The 24,148-nt window shown below is 43.1% G+C and overlaps 1 protein-coding gene across 1 annotated transcript in view; it reads right to left on the bottom strand.

Annotated features, from left to right (window-relative positions):
• LHX4 (LIM homeobox 4) overlaps positions 1-24,148 on the bottom strand; it is a 51,769-nt gene that overhangs the window by 7,643 nt on the left and 19,978 nt on the right. Inside the window, exons 2-3 of the mRNA XM_066594750.1 lie at positions 22,426-22,597; positions 5,459-5,661 (exon numbers count right to left, since the gene is read on the bottom strand). Coding sequence (XP_066450847.1) covers positions 5,459-5,661; positions 22,426-22,597 — 375 coding nt within the window. The remainder of the gene's footprint in view (positions 1-5,458; positions 5,662-22,425; positions 22,598-24,148) is intronic.

Genomic DNA, 24,148 nt, shown 5'->3' with positions numbered 1-24,148 from the left:
GGTAGGTGAGTGGCACCATGACAAATTTTGTATCAGGGCCCAGAAACACCTCTTTTGGGTTTAATATCGATGGCTTATACTTAGGATAGTTGGTATCAGATCATCAGGGTTCCAACATCCAGCATTTCCACGACCAACAAATAGCATATAAGGTAGAACGCTGTGGCTTCTCCAATATTTAACAGGTACCTGCAATTGGCTGATGGGTGAGATTGTTGGGAGTTAGACCCCTGCTGATCAGTTATTGATGGTCTATCCTAACAGAAGGTGACCAAAGTTCTGGAAAACCCCTTAGGCAAACAACCTTTTTCATTCAACATTCGTGAAAATACCAGATCGCCACATTACTGTGAATCCTAGCTGTTTACTTATATCATCAAGTCCCCCTAGCCTTGTAGTATATGAGGGGGAGCCACAAATTATCCACACGCTGACTGTAGAATATATTTTAATCAACTTTCTGAAAAGGCAAATACATTTTTCAACATAATCTCCCTGCTTTTCAAAGCACTTTGTCCATCTGTCAGCAAGCTTTCATATTCCCCAATTAAAAATGGTTTTAGGCTGAGCTGCAAGACACAAATGCACTGCTGTCTTCACCTCTTTATCAGACGTGAATCTTCATCCTCATAGGGCTCCTTTCAGGGGACCAAACAGGCGATAGACCAGTGGGGCAAGATCAGCACTATAGGTAGGATGCTTTACCATCTCAAAACAAAGTTTTATTTGAATTTTAGGCTGCAGATCTTCCGTGAGAATCTCACTGTAATAGGCACTGTTGATTGTTGAACCTTTTTCCTGATAGTATTCCAATACTGGCTCTAGAGAATCCCAGAAAACTGTAAGCATCAATTTTTAGGCTGATGGTTGACTTTTGAACTTTTTTTTTTGTGGTAGGCGATTGAGGACGTTTCCATTTCAGTTTACTCTGCAGCTCAAAAAACGAATCACTGCACACTGCTCTTCTTTCGTGCAAATCATAAGTGGGGCAGACATTTTTTCTTGCACGGCAGTCACAAATTAATTAACGTAACACGTTCAAACCTGCCCGGCAGTGACTGGGGAGACAGTGACCTACTATGGAAAGTGTTGATAATACAAGGCGACCAACAGAAGTTTTAATATAACTGTAGTGCGGATCATTTTTGACTCACCCTCGTAGTATGCCATGAAAATGTCGCAACATCAGTTTTTCTAAACTAGATGCAGTGAATCTCAAACTGTATTTCTATGAACGTGTATTTAATACTGTGTACTTGGATGGTACAAATAAGAAATTACAATGTGTTCCCCTTTAAAAGAAGTTATGATGTATTTATGAGCGAGGTTTTTTTTCTAATTCACAGATTGAAGGAATCATAATTCAAAACCCTCCTCATCATTCCTCACCGTACATGACAAATAGCACATCTGGGAAGAAGCTTCATCTATTACCAGAAAGTGGTAGTTCTCTGGTTCGATGCTGTCAGTGATGATGTCATAAAACCAATTACTACACTTTATTTCAATCAAACACTTGACTAAGAAAAAGTAGGAGCAGAATTTACATTCTATTGAGCTGCACAGACAATAATGGGATTGGCAGGCTTCACTATGGACTAAAATGCACACAAGACAAGCCTAAGGCTGGGTTCACACGGGGCGGATTTGCCACGGAATTACCCTGCGGAATTTCACTGCGGCGAATCTACCTGCGGACGCTAATCCCGTGGTTGGCCAGTCATGTGGACGAGATTTGTCAAAAATCTTGTCCACACAGGGCAGACAATCCGTCGTGGCAGTGCTGAGATTAGCTGGCGCTGCGGCACAGATTCACAGGACGCAGCAGGTCAGTTCTTTTTTTTCTGTTGCGGCTTCGCTCCTCTCTATGGGAGAGCCGGCTGCAACGGAAAAGCATGCGGCGAAGCCGCTCCAAAATCCACGGCTACGTGCGGCGGGTTCTAAAGCTGCGCTTATCCCACGGAAATCTCACGGCAAAACTGCAAGTCGGACGTAATTTGCTCCACGCTGTAAGTGTATCTCTAACGCACAAACCATCTTGGTGTGAATGCGCTCATAATACGCATTCAAGATAGTGCATGTCGCAATTTTTTTTGCGTGTGCATTTCTCGCGCTGTGTGAGAGGTACAGTTAAAGTCTATGGGAGATTGGCACTGCACACAATACTCAGTGAGCAAAGCTATTTTATAAATGTTACTTTAAATGGCATTTCATCTGTAGAATACTCTAATATCATAGAATGGTAGAGATGGAAGGGACCTCCAGGGTCATCGGGTCCAACCCCCTGCTCAGTGCAGGATTCTCCACAGTCATCATAGAATCATAGAAATATTGTTCTATCCAACAAATTAACACAGGAAAATAATCTACTGCAGGAGGCATAAATATACAGTTGCAAGATAAAGTAAGTGAACCCTTTGGAATTGCTTACATTTCTGCTCTGACTAATAAAATGTGGTCTGATTGATAACAAAGTCACAATCAAAGACAAACACAATCTAACTGAACTAATAACACAAACTGTAGTGCCGTCCAGGTCTTTAATTAAGGAAAAATGGAGTAACCATCCAAAGTACAGGGAGAAAAAGTAAGTGAACCTCTGTGTTAGGCCGCTTTCACACGGGCGACAAAATTGCACAATATTCTATAGCGATGCAACAGCGCTACAAATCACATGTATGTGAAGCCCATGGGTTCCTTCACATTAATGATGCTTTGTAGGCTGCTACATTACGAGAAAAAAAATCGTTGCATGCTCTATACAGCCGCGATTTGTAATGTTTTGTAGCCCATGTTTCCCTATGGAGCCTTCCTTTGTGCTGCATTGCATGAAAATGAGGTTTTCCTGCAGTGCGATGCAACTTTTACAGTAGAAAGTCCTACAGTTTTCCCTAAAATAAGCCTTAGCAGTATTAAATGCAATGGTTGTGATTGGTTTATCGAGCGCTGCAATGATTGGTTCTTGAGCGCGGCGGCTCAGCCAATCAGGCCAGTGCTCCCTGGAGGCGGGACCTCTGACAAGGTTGCGCTGGCTGAAGACTAAAAACAAGTGCCACAAAACTCCCAGAGGAGAAGTGCATCAGAACGGACAGCACCTGTTAGATGATGTATTTATTTTTTTTAATGCAGCTAGGGCTTATTTTCGGGGTAGGGTATTTCAAGCCCACCTGAAAATCCTAGCAAAAGGTTGCTACAAAGTCCTGTGACTTTGTAGTGCCACAAAAATCGCATGCAGCGAGAAAACGGAGTGATATTGCACAGAACATAGCGGCGAAATCAGTCATCCGTGTGAAAGAGGTCTTAATGGCTTCTCCAAGAGCTAATTGGCAAAAGGAGTTTTAGTTCAGCAGAGAAGATTAGAAATGTTGGTTTCTCAGGCGCTTTGGCCATGAAATCAAGGCATATAAAGCCTGGTCACTGACAATTCTGTTCTTCTGTAGAAAGACTGGGTAGCGTAAACCATACCTAGTTGCAAAAAAATGCTATAAAGACCTAGGATTATATCAATCTGTGAATAGACAAATTATCTACCAATCGAGAAGATTTGGGACTGTTGCAAGTCACCCTAGAAGTTGGCTTCCCGTTAAGATAACTCTAAGGCCGCCTTCCCACATAACAAAATCACTGTGGGCAATCTGAAATTGAATACCCGCAGCAGTTCTGCAGAAAATCCACGGTGGTCAAATCCATACCTAAGAGGTATGGCTTTGGCCACATTTTTAATTGAGGGACAGCTACAGAATTCAAACCTTGTATTCCACATCATATACAGACATGTTGCAGAATTAAGAATTAGAGTCTGCGGCATTTTTAAAAAACGCTGCGGAATTTTGTGGAAAATTTCCGCATCATGTGAAGTAGATTTCAGAAATCTCCACTACATGGCTTGTACTGTAAGCGCTGTGGAATTTCTGCAAAGATTCCACAAGCGGAAATTCCACAGCGTTTACTGCATGTGTGAAGGTGGCCGAAGTACACAACTGTGCATACTTTTACATAGATTTTTTCAATACCTCATAGATATGTTTACAGACATTGAGGTATATCTATGAAGGTTTGTACACCAGTTTTCAGGTGTACAAAAGTCACAGCTTTGATACATACACAAAATGTGTGACTTTTTGGGCTCTTACATCAGGGCACACTACTTTTTTAAAAAGTTCCATGACCGTGTGCTGCCTTTCAAATTATAATATATGCCATATAGCAGAAGCCTAGGTCAGCTCCAAGCTGGTGTAGGCCTTCTTTTGACACATGGAGATGGTGTCAGATGTGGACTAATATATTAAGAGGCGCAAGACCCTTAGGCTGGGTTCACACATGGCGGATTTGCCGCGGAATTTCCCAGAGAAATTTCGCTGTGGCAAATCCACCTGCGGCCGCTAATCCCGGGATTAGCCAGCCATGTGGACGAGATTTTTCAAAAATCTCGTCCACACGGGACGGACAATCTGTCGAGCCAAAGCCGGCATTAGCCAGCACTACAGCGCAGATTCCCGGGACACAGCATGTCGATTCTTTTTTTTTCCCGTTGTGACCTCACTCCTCTCTATGGGAGAGCTGGCCGCAACAGAAAAGCATACGGCAAAGCCTCGGGTTTTGAAGCTACGCTTATCCCGCTGCGGCAAAAGCGCGAGATTTCCGTGGTGAAACAGTCCCATGGGAACCCAGCATTAATATATTTGTTGCTCTTAGCTTAGCGCATTGTTTACCACACTGGCATATGAAATGCTCATCTAAGTAAATATGCCCCAATTTTCTTGTGCATAGACATACAGGGATAAATTTTAGGGAGGGCACATGTTCTCGAATATGTACCCTGGAGTCTCCAACATCCACCCTCCTTGATAGCCTTTGGGTTATCCTAGCTATTCGAGAAGAAGTGGAGAAATGGCCATAGCTTCCATAATCTACCATTGGTATGGCCATGTGAATGCACGGTCACCTCTCCTCTATGCGACTTAATTTATCAGTCTGGTGCAGTCTGGGTCCCAATGTTGAAATAGGGGTTCCCATCAACTTTAATCTAACCCAGGGGACGTGATATCTGTAAATAACAATTCCCAAAATACAGTCCAAGAACTGTGCTGGAGGAAATCCAGACTCAATAAAGCAAGAGAACCTGGTGTACCGAATTATATCCTAGAAACTACACCATGATACAGGTTTCACTCTTGCTATGGCCTAGAACTCACTAGGCTTTAAATACATAAACCTCCAAGGTTTCCTTCTACATAATCGCCTAATGCCAGTTTCCGCATATCTCCCAAACCTGCGGAGGAGGAAAAGTCAGAATTTAGCTTTTCCCTACGAGTGATCACACCCAAGCCAATCCTACACTCAAGCCACCATAGAAAATCAATATTTCTTCCATGACTTCCTTCAAAATCAAGATGTACCAACAGATGTCAAAAAATGGAATGTAGGATATATCAATAGAAAATAAACAATTTCTCACCATTCTGCTTTGCAGTTTCGTAGTCCTCTTTACAGACCAATCTGCCGTCCTCCATGAGGTAAAACTCATCTCCAGTGGCCAGCTGTCGACTACAGATGATACAGGAGAAGCAGTGTAGATGATATACAAAGTCTTGAGCTTTCCGTACTACTTGGGTTGGAGGGATCCCTTGTTGACAGGCTGTACACTTGGTGCCAAATCGCCTGGTGAAGACAAAAATACTTATTAGAGATCACTAGAAAATGTTGTAAAATTTGGTCAAGGACTTCAGTACAATGGATGTCTCTATCTTTTCGAACACTAGGGTTTGTCTACTGTAGGGGGGTGAAGCTTCAGACAAACACTGTTACCATGTGTGTATAGTTTTACTATGTCTTAGCAGACAGCCACCTACATAACGGCTCCTCCAAGAATTTGACACAGCTATGGCTCCAGACACAGCAAGACCCCAAAGATTAGCTCAAGACAATTAGCTTCACCTTCAAACCAACTTTTTTATTCCACTAGGATCTATTTAAGATTGACCCCCTTATCCCAAGTATTTTCTGCACTCATTAAGACCCCGCTCATCTCTATCCATACTATTCACGTCGCAGGTATGCTGTGAAGTGCCAAAAAAGGATCTCACAATACAAACAAGTAGACGAGCTCTATGCTTTTCTCCCTCTTCATATACAGAAAGTTTTTGGTGAGATTCGAAGAAGACGGTTGCAGCACACAAACCGAAGAATATTATTGAACTGGACATGAGGAATGGGCTAAGATTCCTTAGAAATGCTTGTCTGAAGCTGATGTCTTGCCAGGCATCACATTTGCAACATGTTCTAACAGCAACACAGTGCTGTACCAAGTACACTGTCCTACCAAAAGTAATTGCACACCTGATAAAGAATCAAAAGTAGTATTTATTTATATATATATTATATATATATATATATATATTATATATAAATATAAATACTAAGTAGGGGTCCTTTGGCCCTAATGGCACTAGATACTCTCCGTGGAATACTTTCTACTAATATCTGATACAATTCAGCTGGTATTTCCCTCCATTCATCCTGTAAACGTCTGGGAAATTCTCACAAAGAAAATGCATTGGCCCGTCTACAGTGGAACAAGGAGCATTGGCATTGGACAGTTGAGCCACGGGGGTGGAGCGAGAGTGGTCTGCGCCCATGGACAAAAAAGGCAATGAGCTTAATCTGGATGTGGCTCAGGTATTACCCATGTACCAAAATTTTCACCCCATTCCTATAGAAGTTCACATTCTTTGTTTTTTTACAATAAAATACAAAAAGTTGTTTAGCCTAGATGGTATGGCCCTTCGGGATATGTAAAACACTGAAAGACCACAATTATTAGAGACACTGGCCATTTCATGATCAGAGCTTTGCTGTAAGGACATTAGACCCGTGACCCCGGAGTGCAGCATTATATGGCGCAAACAAGTTTTTCATGGATCAGTTTCGGCATGAATCCACGTTAGATGGGAGACTTGAACAATCTGAGTGACTTTGAATGAGGCCGGTAGAAATAAAAAAAATGTGGCAGCATCCATGGATGTGAAGAATTTACAAAAAGTACTTTTTTCTCCCATAGCATCAACAGAAAAAGGCGACGTTTCAACCCCCAACTGGGCCTTTGTCAAGCACAAGGCCTGGTCATCAGTGCTAGATTAGCCAGGGCCGGGATTACATTGTCAACCTTGTGTGGTTTTCTTGTGCGATGGGCAAGGTTGCCAACCATCCATAAATTTATGGATAGTCCGTAAAATAGGGGATTTTTTCCAGTGTCTGTGAAAGAAAATTGATGTGTCTGATTTTTTTTTAGGCTAGGAGATCTTGTGCAAGTTATTGTAATTGTAATTATCATATCAGTATTCTGAGTTATAGACTTGCATTACTTATGTTCCTTATAATTCATTCTAGTTTCCGTAAAAAATGTCTGCTGTAATTTTTAGATAAATTGTCCAGAAAAAAAGCTGCTTGGCAACCTTGGCACTAGTGTGGACAGTATACCGAGGATGGTGTGATCATGGAGAAACATCCAGTGAAAGCAAATCCTGTGGATGTAAAGAATGAGTCGACGAAAGGGGTCAGAGAAGGATAGCAAGAATCATTCTGATTGGCACAGTCAAGCAAATTACAGCTGCATATATCACTGGTGCTCCAACTAATATGTCCAAATGCACAACTCATTATTCCTTGGCATGGATGGACTATATCAGCAGATGACCAGTTCAAGTGCAGATGATGTCTAGGAGAAAAACAGAAAAGGTAAGACTCTAGTGGTGCAAAGGAGTGCAAAAATTGGACCACTGAGCTGTGGAAAACCATTGCAGATCAGATGACACCAGATTTCTTTTGCACCGTGCTGATAGGAGGATCCGAATTAGGTGCAAGCAGCATGAATAGATGAACCCTTCCTGTCTGGTGTCAACAGTTCAGGCTGGTGGAGTGGAGTAATGGTAAGGGGGATGTTTTCCCGGCACTCCCCGAGTCCTCCAATAGCTGTGAATGGACGCCACAACAAATTTCTGCAATTCTAAAGATGTCCAACATGTTACTGGACGAGTGTCTCTAATAAGGAGCCAATCAGTGTATATACATAATGCAAGAAACCATTTTGTTAGCTGAACCAGCATTGATGAAAATGCAAACTATCAATGGGCCAGGAGATATCAGTGAGACGTTACAACCATAGTGAACATTGGCCTAATCGTGGGATTGGGAAGCAGAGGTAGCAGTCATAACCTGAACACTATGAAACATAATTGTAAAAACTAATCTAATCTTGTAAGATTGAGTTATGCTACTATACAAATGTACAGCTCATTCTTAAAGTAGGTCCCATACAACAAATTATCATATGAAAGCACCAGATGTTAATGGAGTTTCAGTACTGGGCCCAAGTAAAACTGTTGCACCAAAATATCCCGTTCCCTGAAAATAAGACCCATCCTGAAAATAAGCCCTACCCTGATTTTTTTTTTGGGGGGGGGAGGTTCGAAATATAAGCCCTACCCCCCAAAAAGCCCTAGCTGCGTTACATTAAAAAAGCAGTACATTACCTAGCAGGCTCGGTCCACGTCCCTCCCGCTGCTCTCTGGAGCTCTGCTGTGTATCCTACAGTCCTCGGCTGCCCACAGCAGATTGCTTCCTAGTTACGGGATTCATAAATCCTGCCTTCAGAAAGCGATGGCCCTTATTGGTTCTTGAGCACTGCTCAGCTAATCAATGCAACGCTTGATGAATCAATGCAATGGCTCTGATTGGTTGAGCAGCACTCAAGAACCAGAGCCATCGCTTCCTGGAAGCGGGATCTAGGAATCCTGTAACAGAAAGCGATCTTCTTTTGGCGGCGGAAGACTGCAGGAAGCCTGTTGGGGCTCTGGAGAGCAGCGGGAGGGACGCGGACCAAGCCTGCTAAGTATAATAAGACATCCCCCAAAAACTAAGACCTAGTGCCACTTTTGGGGGAAAAAATAATATAAGACAGGGTCTTATTTTCAGGGAAACCTGGTAGTAGATACAAATTTTAACTCCTATCTATTCAAGAAAGCAAATCTGTCAATTCCTTGGTTCTAAGCAGAGGAGAGATGAGAAGAGATTATAGTAAACAGCCTTAAAATGGAAATTTCTGGAGTTAATGGCTGCTATAATATAAAAGTATTTCTTGACTATTGATTCAGGAAATGCTAATTCACAGTGACAGGGCCGCTTTAAATGTAATTAAGCCTAACCTCGGAATAAATGTTCCTGACTGTTAAACTTGGCCACTGTCTCCGAATCCTTCCAAGCTTCTTGACATTCTAAGCATCAAGACGGTGACGGCTTCCAGCTATCTCACTACTTCCAAGGATAAACCCTGCATTGCTGGGATTACATTTTCAAGGCTGTGGAGAATCTGTTCAGTAACACAGGCCATTTGGGTATCAGTATTAGACTATAACAAAGGCAGCCTATAAATACTAGACAGCTATCTAGTGGTCTACGGCAATGATTAGAGAGGTTAGGGTGACCATCGGCGAGGAAGGGGTGCCAACATGAGAAGATTGCATTAAATATTCTGTGTCATAGGGCACAGCTGGGTTTAAACTGATTGTGAATGCCTCAAACCATGTACTGAGCCACTTGATGCTCTGTCTTTGTATATAGGTGAAAGGCTAAAAACACCCCTTGGAATATCACGGCTGTTCTTTCTTGTTGCCTTGCAGGGATACATTTCTTTCCAGTACTATAGGATATGCTTATGAGAGATAGTCATTGTATTTCTATAATCTCTGTACTCTGGCAAGGGGGGCATACTACAAGAATGATGCAAGACCCAACGTCAGCAGTGGCCCTAAGCATAATAAATACTCAGCACAGATGGATTCGCCATGATTGGCTGAGAGATATAGGCGATTTGAACCATTCATGTGATAATTACACCTACTCCTATATATCTTCTATAGAATGAAATACCCCATTGTTGTTTCAATGGCTCAGCCGTGTTTAAATGGGTTCTCAGAACATAAAGCTCATTTATTGTATAATGAAATGTTATTCAGTTCTCTAATATACTTTATTTATCCATTTCTTCTGGTTTTAAGACCCTTGTATAAGGGGGGACGGTTACACTTTTCTTATACAGTTTGGTACTCATTCGGCAGTATGATGATGAATGCTGTCTCTTTAAGAGGGGGCAGGCAAGCGGAGTCGGATGATGAGTAGAGCAAGCGGCGTACCATTAAGATGGGAGGTCAGCGTCGGAGTGTCTCCTGTTAAACTATTGTGGTGGAGTAACATTTGCCCTATGGGCGTAAAGTCTATCATGGGAACCTTGTTGCAAAGGTGATTGGGACATATCACTCCCTTGCTCCCTCCCCCTCTACACCCGATTACATTGGATATGTTGTAGAATGGAATATCTAAAGAACGAGGCCCTCTAGTGAAGAGGTTTGACCAGAACTGGCTCACGAGGCCCTGCTGGTGCCTGTACCGGCCTATGTGGACTACGAGATGATGACCCTGCAGTATGGTAGCTGGGCATATCACTTTCAGAGGTGCCTCCTATCCCTGAAATAGTAAGCCACTATCCTCCAGAGAGCAGGAGAGAGTTCGGGTGCCAGCAGCGGGCAGGGAGCTGCGGGGGAGAGCGGGGCGGAACGGAGGGGAGATCTCTCTCTCCCTTTCTTCCCCCCGCTCCCTACTGCTGATTGCCGCTACTCACCGCTCCCCCGCGCCGGCACCCGAACCTTCCATCTCGAGCGGGCAGGTACTCGCTAAAGGCAATGCTCGCTCAAGCAATTGCCTTTAGCGAGTATACTCGCTCATCTCTGATCCAGATGCAATATTTATTGTTCATGTAGCATATATTATAGAGCTGCAATCAAATGCTTCAACCCCCGTTGCCAACTCTAAGATTTAGAAACTTAACTGTTTGCAAAAAAACACACAAGCAAAAACTATTTAAATAGTTCAACACAACTAACATAAGAGGTTTCTCCAAACTCAACATAAAATGCAGTTGATTTGCGCTCGTGGGCAGGGAAGAATCTTTTAACATGGCATGTCTGTGGACGGACATTGCTGCGGAATTTGGCGCGGGTATCCAGCGATAATCCGCCCATGGGCATTGGACCTTAGTTACATCAGGTGCACTTGAGATAACGCACATCAAATACCTAGGCTAGGAAGGGCTTTGTTGACTGCATATTAGAAACACGGCTCAAGTCTGATTTAGACACAACGATGATCGCTCGAAATTCGCCCAAAAGGCATTGTTTAAACGATAGTCGTTGTGTCTATCTTGTGCCCGTCGTGCAGTTTTTGTTAAGGATTCGCTCATTGTTGTCTTTCAGTTTGCCTAAAATCCGTCATTCGGACGCTTGCTTTTCGTTTGGTCAAACTGACATCGTTCAGCGATTTTAGGGGAGTTTTCAATGCAAACACTGCACAACGATAATACAACGGCTGAAAAGCCCAACGATTCCAACGATTTTCGTTAAATAAAAAATGTCTATTTAAAAGCAAAACCATCGCTCACTTTTATCGTTATAACGAATTTCGGGCAATAATCTGTGTCTTAGGCTGCCTGTCCATGGGCGTTGCGGTATCCCGTGGCGGAGATTCGCGTAGGATACCGCCGCCCGTGAGCAGGAGCCGGCAGGTGGATCTTTGATGTCAGCCTATCTGACAGATAGGCTGACCACGGAGAATCGTGGTAAATTTGCAGCATGCTACGATCTGCCGCGCGAGCGAAGAATCGCAATGATTCTCCACTCGTGGACAGGGGGAAAGCACTCCCCAGAGCAGAGCAAAGCTATGGAGAGCTTTCACTGCGTTCTCCGCGGCCAGATTATCGCCGTGGGGAACTGAATTCAAACCCGCCCGTGGACAAGCGGCCTAAATGGGGCTTAAGTCAAGAGAATAGTCCAAAAAGTTAAGAGAAGAGATTGCTGCCCTGCACAAAAACATAGCACAGGCACTGAATGTTCATAGAGATACAATTAGGAGCGGACCACAAGTTCAAAGGTGAAGGAACACCAACTACACTACCTGAAAGTGGCAGAAAAGGGAACCACTAGATTTCTGAGGGGACAGGTGGCCAAAAACCCTCAAGTGGCTACAAAAGATCTGCAGCTAGACTTGTAAACCCAAGATTATTAGTGGACTGGAGGCCAGTGCCCATGAGGAATACCTAAGTGAATTATTAGTGCACTGTGCCCATGAGGAATGCAATAATAAACCTAACTGGCTACTCATGTTTCCAATTGGTTACAACAGCAAAAGGTGCTCCAAGTACTAAAGACGCTTGTCATGAAGACGTTGAATAATTCTAAGGCAACAATAGTCATTAAAGTGGCATTTTGCGTTGAATTTGGAGAAACAAGTTGTGTTGAGCTATTTAAGTGCGGTTTCACATCTGCGCTGGGGGTTCCGATTTCCTGCTCCGTTCGGGGAGCAGGAAAGGGGAATCCCGTGGCCAAATGGTTCTGTGCTATGACACAGTGCCGAACTGACCCCATTGACTATAATGGGTCCGTTCACTTTTCACTCAGCTGCCCAGCTAAAAAAAAGAAGCACTTCATTTTCTTCTGGTACTTTGTGCTGGACCTGTAATGGAACCTCCCATCACAGGTCCAACACAGCTGTGAAACCACTCGAAATTGTTTGTGTTTGATTATTTGTTTGCAAACAACTGCAAGTTTGTAAATGTTGCAAATAAACATAATTTGCAGTAGAGGTTGAACAATTCTGATTGCATCAGTACTAATGCTGGTGACCACTGTATAATGTGAGTCAGTTCACACCAGCGCTACATAATCAGATACCATCATTTTAAAGTAACGTGATCCTGCCCCACTGGCATACTTTTAAGGGAACCCGTCACCTCACTGCAGCACCATAGACTATGTTATGGTGCTGTTAGGCCGGTCTCACATGACCAGATTTGAATTGTGGATTCCGCGCTCGTCGTGCGCGGGCATGGAAAGGCATAAACCTTCGATTCTTCCTTCACACTTGCAGATACGAATTGCGTATTCTGTGAGCAGAAGAAAAATCGCAGCATGCTCTATTTTACATGGAAGTGAAGTGCAGCGTTGCGGAATAAGTATGCGCTATATAAAGGTGGATACATGTTTATTTCCCATTTATCGCACCTTTCGCAAGGATAACTTTCCAGGCCATTGGATTGCCCCCCGAATCTGTTCTAAGCTCTCATTTACATGTAAATACCATCAGTATTATGAGTGATGATCGTAGGATTTACTTTCATATCAGAACATATGCATTATGGCAGAACGCATTTACTGTTGCCTTTCTAACATTATCTAAGGTTGTTTGATATTTAGTAGACGGAGGTGCTGCCCAACTTGAGGTCAATGGGGCATATTTACATAGACCGGATTACGCTGCTTTGGGCAAACTATGCTCCGGCAGCAATGCAAGCCTATTGATACATTTATCATATGTAGTGGCATCTACATGCTCCAGACTGAAACCCATGCCAGCTACAAGTTGGCATAGATTGTAGCTTGAATTTACGCAATAAATTAAGAAAAACTAAACAAAACCCATTTCTGGTGTAAAGGATTGTAAATCTGACAGGCCACTTCTGGTGTTTTCCTCCACTGTGATGCTCCCGTCTATCCACACTCAGCTACATGGAGCTGTATTGTGTTACCCGGCACAGTGGGTGTCTGGGGGTACTGCTGTCCAGGAAAAAAAGACCCCTTTTGCATGGCCACGTCCACTTTTAGAAAAGTGTCAAAAGCAGGTTCAAAAAGACAAAGTTGCAAATGATGGTGTGTGAACTTTTTTACCCCAGAAATCTGGCGTACGGTAGTTAATAATTATGTCCCACCATTTCCTATGACAAGATAGATTGGTAGATAAAGCTGCGCCTGCAGTACCAGACTGCACAGAGTCAACATTACAATGCTTACATAATCCAAAGCCACCAAATCTAAATTAAAGGGTATTCTGGAACCTTTTTTTTCTATTGTTGACCAGCAGGAAGTCGCTGCTAAGATCCCTCCTGATCAGCTGATTCCCAGAGCTGCTGTCACCACAGGAAGCAGAAAGCGCTGATCATAACACAGTGGCCTAGGTTGGTACTGTAGCACAGCTCCCATATCCATCTATCTTGGATCGCCGCCGATCAGCTGATTGTGGTTGGTACTGCAGGCGCAGCTTATCTATCTATCGATAGACATATATACATACATATATACACACATACATAGATATATAGCTGCGCCTGTAGTACCAACCATAATCTGTTGATAGGGGATTTGAATGGAGATTCCCTGCCCCTAATCAATGGAAATGCTGTCACAGAAAATTGCAGGGCTGCAGCTCTGAATCGCCAAGGCGGAGGACGGGTAAGTACCATTGTTTAATTTTTTTTAAGGCATTTAAATTCTATTTTTAAAATGTGACTTTGTAAGCAGATAAGAACTTTGAAAACTTTATTTACATCATATTAGACAACCTCTATGAATTATAGGGGTTGTCGGTCTTCCGTTTAAACAGCCGTACTGTAAAGTATTGCCTGTTTCTGTGCCACACTAATGGGAATGACGTCCCTTCATAGACACAGTCAAACTTCTTAACTATTCAAACCCTCCAACATTTGCAAACTGAAGCAAGATACAAGCAAAGCAACAAAGTTTACAGAACACAGTTCTATCCTCCACAAACTAGAGCAGGCTTGGGCTGGCCTACCAAGGAGCTCTCCGGTGAGTCCCCGAACCATCATGTGGGCCTCCTTGTATATAAGGGCCCCAGACACTGCCCTGCCAACAAAGTCCTTTGTCACCTCTCCCCAGTCCTTGGGGCAGTAGACCCCCTGTACCTGTACTCTGTCATTAGTGACCAGACAGCAAGGCCCGTTGTGTCTCTCTATAGGCCTCCTGAATCAGACATTTCATGGCCTCCAACTTGCTTCTTGCTGTCTACCGCTGAGTGAGAATGTCAGGCAGCATATCCCCACCGCCAGCTGCCATCCTGATCCGCAGAGTGCGACAGCGGAATCAGACGTGTGTCGCTCTCACAGCGCCGAGAGCAGAGCTAAGGGCCGAGGCAAGGGGCTGAAGGTGACAAGCAAAGATTGTGCCCCCAGTACATTGCCCCTGCATTGCAAAAAAGGGAGATGAATGCTTTAATTGACATTTATAGTTGTCATCATGTGACAAGACTTCCGACCATTTGTTGGAGAACTACAACTCCCAGCAGCAGAGACGCTGGTCGTTGTTTTCCTTACAGCTGGGCAGCCCCAGATTCTCTTATCATACGGTCACACGGATCGGAAAATCTGCACCAAATTCCGCTGCAGGAACTGCAGTAAAATCCGCATGGGTTTTGAAGCAGAATTTACAGCGGATCTGCATCAGACTTCATCCTTCCAACTGAAAGGGTGAAATCCCCTGCGGCTCTACTGCAAAACGCATCAAACAGTGCAAATTTGGATGCGACTTTTGGTGCCTTTTTTCTTCTTTTCATTGCTGCCTCACAAGAGACTTCGCTTTATTTTTCCACCAACATAGCCATTGGAAGGCTTGCTTCTGGCGGTTTATTTATTAGTGGCGCCATTTTAATGTATGTGTAATGTATTGATCAAAGGGGTTGTCCGAGTTGTGGGGAGTTCTGGGGTTTTAACTAAAATGGCTTTTCTATGCAGTAGAACCCCTTTAATAGTACAAGCGAAACTTTATAATATAGCTTATGCCGTAAACCGAGCGGGACTGTGGCCTGCAAACCAACACAAAGGTGGAGGACTGAGCACCGACGCGGGACACAGCGGGAGAGCCGAGTATACGCCTCATAGCTATTTTACTGCTGACGCTCAAAAATCGCCGGAACAAAGATGAGATTTTGCCGTGATTTTTTGTGCTCCAAAATTGTGATCACGAGTTAGAAAATCACGCAATTTTCGCCTGATGCGATTGTCGGTAAAAAAAAAAAGATTTTGAGAGAACAAAAAAGTGCGTCATGCCCTATCTTTATGCGATGTGCGATTTTTTTTAATCTCCCATGTTTCCCTATGGAGGCGGCATTTGATCGCATCGCAACACAACAAACATTAGAAAGTCTGATTGACTTTCGGGATTAAAAAAAAACTACGATATCATCAGGCAATTTTATTGTGGGCGGCAGCAATGCAATGCGAGATTATTCTCAAAAAAAAAAAGCTTTGGTGATGCACAAAAGTCGCGATCGCCTGTGTGAAGCTAGCCTAAAAATGACAAGTCTGGCTTGAATTTTTTATGGCGTTCACTATTCACGGTTTTGGGTCTTTACAAATGTGGCTGTACTAATTTTTTTTGCTATTCTTTTGTGTAAAAATTAATATATAATTACTCTTTATTGAATATTTTTTTTTACACATATTAATCTCACAAGGGGACTTGAAGATGCAATTGCACGGTCGCTTTTAATACACTGCAGTACATATGTATGATTATCATATAGCTGTAGGGTGGGCCCCTAGAATCACTTTCACTGGTGGACCCTAGGTGCTCCAGTCCAACACTGACTAAGAGTCAATGAGTGAATGCAGTGGTAATGGCATCACCCGTGGGCATGCTGCCAGCTGAAGCCACGTTACGTGGAATAAATGAGTTAGGCTGCTTTCATATGAGCGTCTGGGTTCCATTTTCTGGCTCCGTTATGGGAGCAGGAAAGGGGAATCCCCTGGTTGAACTGATCCGTCTTATGACAGAACCGAACAGCGCCGAATTGCCCCCCTTGGTTTTTGCTCAGCTGTTCAGCATTTTACTGGACTTTTTCTTTGGTATTTTGGGCTTAATCTGCAACGGAACCTCAAAACAGAGTTTCCAAGACAGATGTGAAAGCGGCCTCATTGAAAGGGCAGACAACTAACAGATATTATATAAGAAATTAGTTCCCAAATGTTGACGTTGAGGACCGAATATGCAACTATTTGAATGGGATTTGTACATAGGAGGCATTTCATACACTGGTCACAAGCCTCTACATTTGTTGCACCTGATGGCCCCTCTGTGTGCCAGACTGCAGCCTACAGGTGTGTCAGCTAGAATTTACACCAGTTTCAGACATAAATTGTAGTAAACCTGATGGGCCGCATGTAGCCACACCCCCTGACACTAGGCACCGCCTATGTCTTGACAAAACGGCGGAACCCATTGGAAAACTTCAAAAAGAAAACTGGCTATAAAACATAATACATATACCCCAATGTATGTATCCCTTCTATACAGATCGGCCTGTAAGTATACAAATCTGCCCCCCAGTATTACAGCGGGCAAGTCCAGAATTGTTATGTAAAGAATGAAATTGGAAGAACAACCCATAAGACAAATGTGACAAATGTGACTATACAAAATAAATGGACTATAGAAAGCTCATCCTGTAAATGACCATATTATTGATTATTTTGCACAATAATACATTACAGATTTTTTTTATTGTTGGATCTGATGTCAAGGATTAGAGTATCAGCTCTTGCAAAATCCCATAAATTCCTCCACCTCCAATTTTAATGCAAAGTAAAAAACAAAACAGCTCCCCTCACTATCTGTGACTGCATATAATCCATATACGCTGTGGAGGAAGTCCAGCTCACCAGTATCTCCCAATACAAGCAATGCACAGACATGCAGGCAGTACCAGGATCATCTGAAACGGAGAATGTCCAATACTTGGCTTGTGGGATCAAATCTTCAACCTTTATTGATGTGTCCTTTAAAAGCAATCATAAGCAGAAAAAGCATCTCTAATGCGGTTCAGACCTTAGTCGGCCCTTAGTCATAGTGTAGACCTGGTTGTCTTTAGCCTTAACAAAGGTATAGAATGTGCAAGTGGTGCCTTCTCTACTCCTGATGGCTTTATAGGACGCATCTAATAAAGTTTAACAAGGCACTGCACTTTCAACAAACTTTGCATAACTGAAAGGGGTTGTACTAAAAAAATACTTTGGTAAGTAAAGAGTGCTAAAAGTCTGGTGAGACCCCCACCAATCCCAAGAATGGGGCTCCTGTGTTCACGCCCTTCTTCACTGCAGGCTTAGGTCCAATGTCCACGGGCGGGTTTGATCTACGGAATCCACGCGGAAGATGCGCAAATCAAGCTGCCAATAGGGAAACATCGGTGTCTGCAAATGTATTAAAGCATACAGATTTGTTTTAGGGACCCTTTGGTTCGGAAAACAAATTGCAGCAAGCTCTATTTCCCTGCGGATCCCCCATGGACGGCTTGCTTTGAAGTCAATGGGAGCCGTCCGATCCGCAGCCTGTCTGCAATTTAATTGCAGACGTGGCTGCCGATACCGCAGGAAAGCAGGAGTTCAAAAAAAAATACTGCGCATGGGCAGCGGCCGGCCAGCACTTCTGCACACATCCACAGTGAGGAAGAAAGAAGATTCGAACAGCACACAGAAGACCCGGACAGGACCCGCACAGGTAAAATAGGGTCCTTGGCCGCGGGCAGGGTGGGATTTCGTTGCGGGCTCCCGCATACGGAATCCAATCTGCCTGTGGACATGAGGCCTTACTGCACCCTCGGCAGTGAGAGGATTAAATGGAGTGGCGATTGTACATGCGTGATGCTGCTCTATTCATTTTCAGTGGGACTGCTGGAGATAGCCAAGTGCTTGTACGCCACTGTTTCCATTAGCCCCAATTAAATTAATATAGCAGCAGCTGTTGCATGCTCGGCCACAGATCCATTGAATCTGGCATCACTGTGGGTGGGTGCAGACAGCCCACAGTGACAGAAGAGGGGAACACGGGACCTTCAATCTTGGGATTGATGGGTACCTCAGCGGTGAGATCCCACCTATCACACTTTTATCACCTATTCTATGGATAATTGATAAATGTGTTTTCTAGTTAAAACCCTTTTAATAGTACAAGTGAAACTTTATAAAACAGCTAATCAGAAAAATACTTCTTTTTACCCTTAAGGCCCATTAACACGCAAAGGCAATCTTTCAAATGATTGAAAGATTGACAGTTTTAGCAATCGTTTTGCATAAAGTGTTAATGCACACTAATGTCCATTACAACTTTATCAACTTCATTGGCGTGTAAAATGGCCTCCGGAAGCTGTTTGCTGCGCACAGCATGTGGTCTGAGCTCTGCACACAGCTCCATTGTTCTCGCAGGGATGTTCGCAGAATACAATGTAATCTCCAACTCCTATGCAGAACACAGCATGCGGTTTGTGTTATCTCTCTCTAGCTGAACGATGGATTTTAAGCTCACCTTAAAATCATCAGCCGAAGAGTGAACGATGGCAGCGCTTACACGCAATGATTATTGTTCATATGCCATAGTTTTAATGAATTTTAAGCGATAATCATTGTGTGTAAATGGGGCTTTAGACTCCTTGTGCACTTATTTAGAAAAACTGCCAAAATCCGTCATAGCAGGCAAGATGAAGAGCTCACTGACATATAAGATTACATGCTGCCCATAGAAGACTATGAAGAAGAGAAGCGGAAAGAGGGAGGAGACAAGTGAGAGAGAAACTGTGAAACATACAAAGATGGTGCTTCAGCTAATAGATTTTTATTGTGGCGGGTTGAGGGTGGGAGCTGGTAAAAATGCAGGTTTTAATTCATTTAATGGCCAGATTTGTAAGTTTGTGTACCCACACTTTCAGGTGACTTTTCAAAATACACTGCCATGTGTTTCGATGAGGAATACTATTTATGGCCATTATGTGACTTGCATATGGAATTTTTCACCAGTTTTCCCATCTGGAGGCTCCATGTCTTATTTTCTATTATCCCTGAGCTGGTGGGTGGAGACTAACTGCCATGATATCTCCCATCTACAGCACACAGAGAGAAGGAGCTCCTGCTAGCATATCCCTAGTTCTCATACTCAGAGAAGTAGCAGTGCTAAATAGTGTAGTTATGAATATAGTACTGAGTCTCTCTGTCTCCTTCCTCCACCCCTCTCCTCTCTATAGACTTCTATTGCCAGCATCTGACAGCAACAAGCAAAGACACCCCCACCCCACCTACTTGCATACTATAATCTGACTCAGTGTTTACTGCTAGAGACAGACTTCATATTACAAGCAGTGGACAGCAAGTTTGAAATGTTCCTATAAGTTTAGAATGTTCATATATTGTGGTACAACAACCTGGTTACACTATAGCACAGAACCTCTATATTAAAGGGGAGCTCTAACATCGATAATAAAATACTATAATACCAAGTTGTCCATGATGCTGACTTATCAATGATCTACAGAAAAGTCCTTAAATATCCATAGGTTGGCTACAGGAAAAAAATGCTGTAAAGTATCTAAGTAGGAATGCCTCAAAATGCTAGAAAATACCTTCAGTGCTCAAATAATAGCTCTGTGCATATAGTAAGCTCATATAGAATATAAGGATTCATGGTGATCGCAAAGCTCGGCTAATCTGTAAAATCAATAAAAAACATACAGGGCAGTACTGCATAATACTGTTCGGTAAAGGAAAAACAATACATGATGGTGAGATATCTGCTCACCTGAAAAAGTTGTGCAAATGCAGACAGAACTTTGTTAACCCTTTCCAATCCAATTTGTATCCTGGTTTTCCTAGGGGGCTTACTCTTTTTCTGTCGTTATACAACAGCGCTATCTGCTGGCTAAAGCCAGTACTGCATGAGGTGACACATTGGATAGGCTCCGACAGCAGAGAGGCTGGCAATATACAGTAAGAGAACCCTGATGGACGTCTTCCGACATCGGAGCTGTACAGCCTTAAATCATAATGTCTTCAGAGGTCAGACAGTGGATTGGAAAGGGTTAAAGGGAGCCTCATTATATAATTAATTCTAATTTATAATGGGCGGACTACTTAGCGCTACTCAACACATTGAGTCGGGGCTTTTAGCGCTGACACAGGGGAGGAGCAACAGAGTAGGTAAGTATAACCCTTACATCCCTGGACTCAGTGGGTCACCTACATTTATCCCATAAGTTTAGCTAATAGGGCTAAAAGTAGGTTACAGGGTCTCTCAGCTTTAAGCAGGCACTGAAGAAATGGTACGAGGGACAACGACAGCTCAGCGATATGTTCAGGGCATCCTGCAGCCACATGTGTTCCTCTCATGGCAGGACTTCCAAGAGGCATTTTCCAGCAGGATAATGCTCAGCCGCACACACATGGGGGGGTCACAGGAATGTCTCCACAACATTGTCACACTTCCATGGCTGCCCGGTCATCAGATGTATCACCAACAGAACATGTATGGGATCATCTAGGATGCCAACTTCTACAGCCTACAAGTTGTACAATCTAGAGGCTCAGTTACAGCAAAAGTACAATGTATGCTGCAGGATACAATATGAAACCTGTATACTTGCCCACCCATATCACATCTTGTATCCAACCTAGATGTGGTACCACAGGGTACTAAATCTTCCATGCCCACCTGGATCCCATCTTGCATCCAAGCTATAGATGGTACAACAGAGTATTAGAGCTTTCATGCCCACCTGTATCACATCTTGTATCCAAGCTAGAGGTGGTACAACAGGGTACTAGAGCCTCCATGCCTGCTCGTATCACATCATGTATGCAAGCTAGAGGTGATACCACAGGGTACTAGAGGCTCCATACCACACTTTTTCCCATCTTCCATCCAAGCTAGAGGTGATACCACAGGGTACTAGAGGCTCCATACCACACTTTTTCCCATCTTCCATCCAAGCTAGAGGTGGTACAACAGGGTACTAAAGCTTCCATACCCACCCGTATCACATTTTGTATCCAAGCTAGAGATGGTACAACAGAGTACTAGAGCTTCCATGCCCGTCTGTACCACATCTTTTATCCAAGCTAGAGGTGGTACAACAGGGTACTTAAGCTTCCATGCCCACCTATATCACATCTTGTATCCAAGCTAGAGGCCGTAAAACAGAGTACCAGAGCTTTCATGCCCACCATATCACCATATCCAAGTTAGAGGCGGTACAATAGGCTACTAGAGCCTCTATGCCCACACGTATCACATCTTCTGTCCAAGCTAGAGGCGGTACAACAGGGTACTAGAGCCTCCCTTCAAATGCTCAGTTTTCCACAATAAATTATCCTTTTGCTCTGATATTGTAATCACTTACTTATATCAATGTTACAATCACAGAGAAAGTTTCGGCCAACTTCGACAACTCCTTTTATGGGACTTTTTTTTTTTGTAGTGTTTCTCCCTAGACTTTCTCATTTTCTTCCATGTATTATGTAAATAGCCCTAATCCATATACAGAATTTCTAAATCTATAATGGTCTATATGAGCCAATGAACAAGAAACCACTTCCAATGTACGCAATGCAGATCACAAAATACAAGCTTCGAATCATAAAAATGCAGTAAGATTTTGGATCAGACAATAAGTGGACAGATTACAGCATAATAGCAAAAGGAGTAGACGGAAAAGTCTATGTATAAATATTCAGAGATGCTGCAATGTGATTAAAGGTTTGGAACTCACTTGAAGAAGTCGTCTTTACAGTAAACATTTCCAGCCCGAGAGAAGCAGCGTTCAGCCAGTGGTACCTGGCACTCGCAGCACTTAAGGCATGCACTGTGCCAGTGACGATCCAGAACCTTCAGGATGAATTTATCTAATATGTGCTCATTGCATCCTGAGCAGCGAGGAATCTCTAAAAAGAAAGAGCAAAAGCAAGAAGCCATTAATGCATTGGAAATAAATACACCCCCAGCTTTACTGTAACACTTCTCATTTATTGTCAGTATATAGACCTGCCCCAAATTTCCAGCTCTGTTGCAAGAACGGATTACAGGGACCTTAGCTGGGAAGGGGCTCATGCAGGGGAGTAGCTATAGAGGATGCAGGGGATGCGGTTGCACCCGGGCCCAGGAGCCTTAGGGGGCCCATAAGGCCTCTCTTCTCCATATAGGGAACCTGGTACTATAAGTAAAGCATTATAGTTCAGGGCCCTGTTCCAAGTTTTGCATCGGGGCCTGGGAGCTTCAAGTTATGCCTCTGGGCTCATGTATGGAAATAGGAAAAGTAGAAAGATCCTTATTGATGTACTTGGATGACAGCATGAACCCCATGGCCACTGATCATCTTATTTCCACTGCTGCAGAGTGTGCAGCTTTACATAGGCTCTTCTATGGTCGTGGATTCAGAAGTGAACAAAAGAGGCTAGTATGTAGTGAATATGGATTTATTTAGGCAAATACATACTGTGAGGATGGATACATGGAGCAAACTTGAAGGAAATCAAGGCTCAATTTATTTGTAACCAATGTGTATGAGTAAAAATTATGTTCAATTGCCTTATTTGTGGCGAATAGAAACTAATGAGCTGTAGTATACATAATAAAAACACGCGTTTAAGCATGAAGCCGGCCATAGACGTACATATTTGGCCACGATATGACAAGCATTCTGCGCATTTCTATTGCTCTATATGTATTTTTGCAATGCAGTAATAAACTGCACACATACCCTGTTTCCCTGAAAATAAGACATTCCCCGAAAATAAGACATAGCATGATTTTCCAGAATTTTTGAGGATGCAAAATGATTTTTCAGGCTTTTTGAGGATGCTTGAAATATAAGCCCTACTCCAAAATTAAGCCCTGCTAACAGTTAATTAAAAAAGTCCATTTAAATAGTGTCCAGGCAGCTATACATGTAAAAAAGTTAAATCTTTTTGAACAAAAATTAATATAAGACACTGTCTTATTTTCAGGGAAACACGGTAACACACACATTAAAGGCTCGTTCATTCTGACACGATGTAGACGCTTCAAAAAAATCGCATCTAAAGCAACCAATGGTTTCCTGATTTTTGGATGCCCGTAAAAATTAAGTTGTTAAAAGATAGAAGATAGGCGCGTTATTTCAACACCGAGCTTTCTTGGTGCGCTAAAAGATAGGACATGTCTTTTTCCTGTGTTGGCCTATTTTTTGATGGACTAACACTGGAGACTCAATAGACTCCTATGGAAGTGTATGAGAGCCGGGCGGCAAAGGAAGGAGGGGGGAGTTTAGCAGCAGCAAGTGCTGCTAGGCAATGCAAACTTTTGAAACACCTAGATTTGCTCCTCCCAATAAGCTTGCACTCCCAATCTTTCAAGTTAACGTTTAACTGTGGATGTGGAGGCTCATAGACCCCCCCCCCCGCCGCCCCATTTTAGATTTTTTGAGAATTACGTATTTCACCACTTCCTCACTTTGA

The sequence above is a fragment of the Eleutherodactylus coqui genome, chromosome 3, assembly GCF_035609145.1.
Source record: "Eleutherodactylus coqui strain aEleCoq1 chromosome 3, aEleCoq1.hap1, whole genome shotgun sequence".
Classification (NCBI taxonomy): domain Eukaryota; kingdom Metazoa; phylum Chordata; class Amphibia; order Anura; family Eleutherodactylidae; genus Eleutherodactylus; species Eleutherodactylus coqui.
This window is presented reverse-complemented; position numbering and strand designations above follow the sequence as displayed.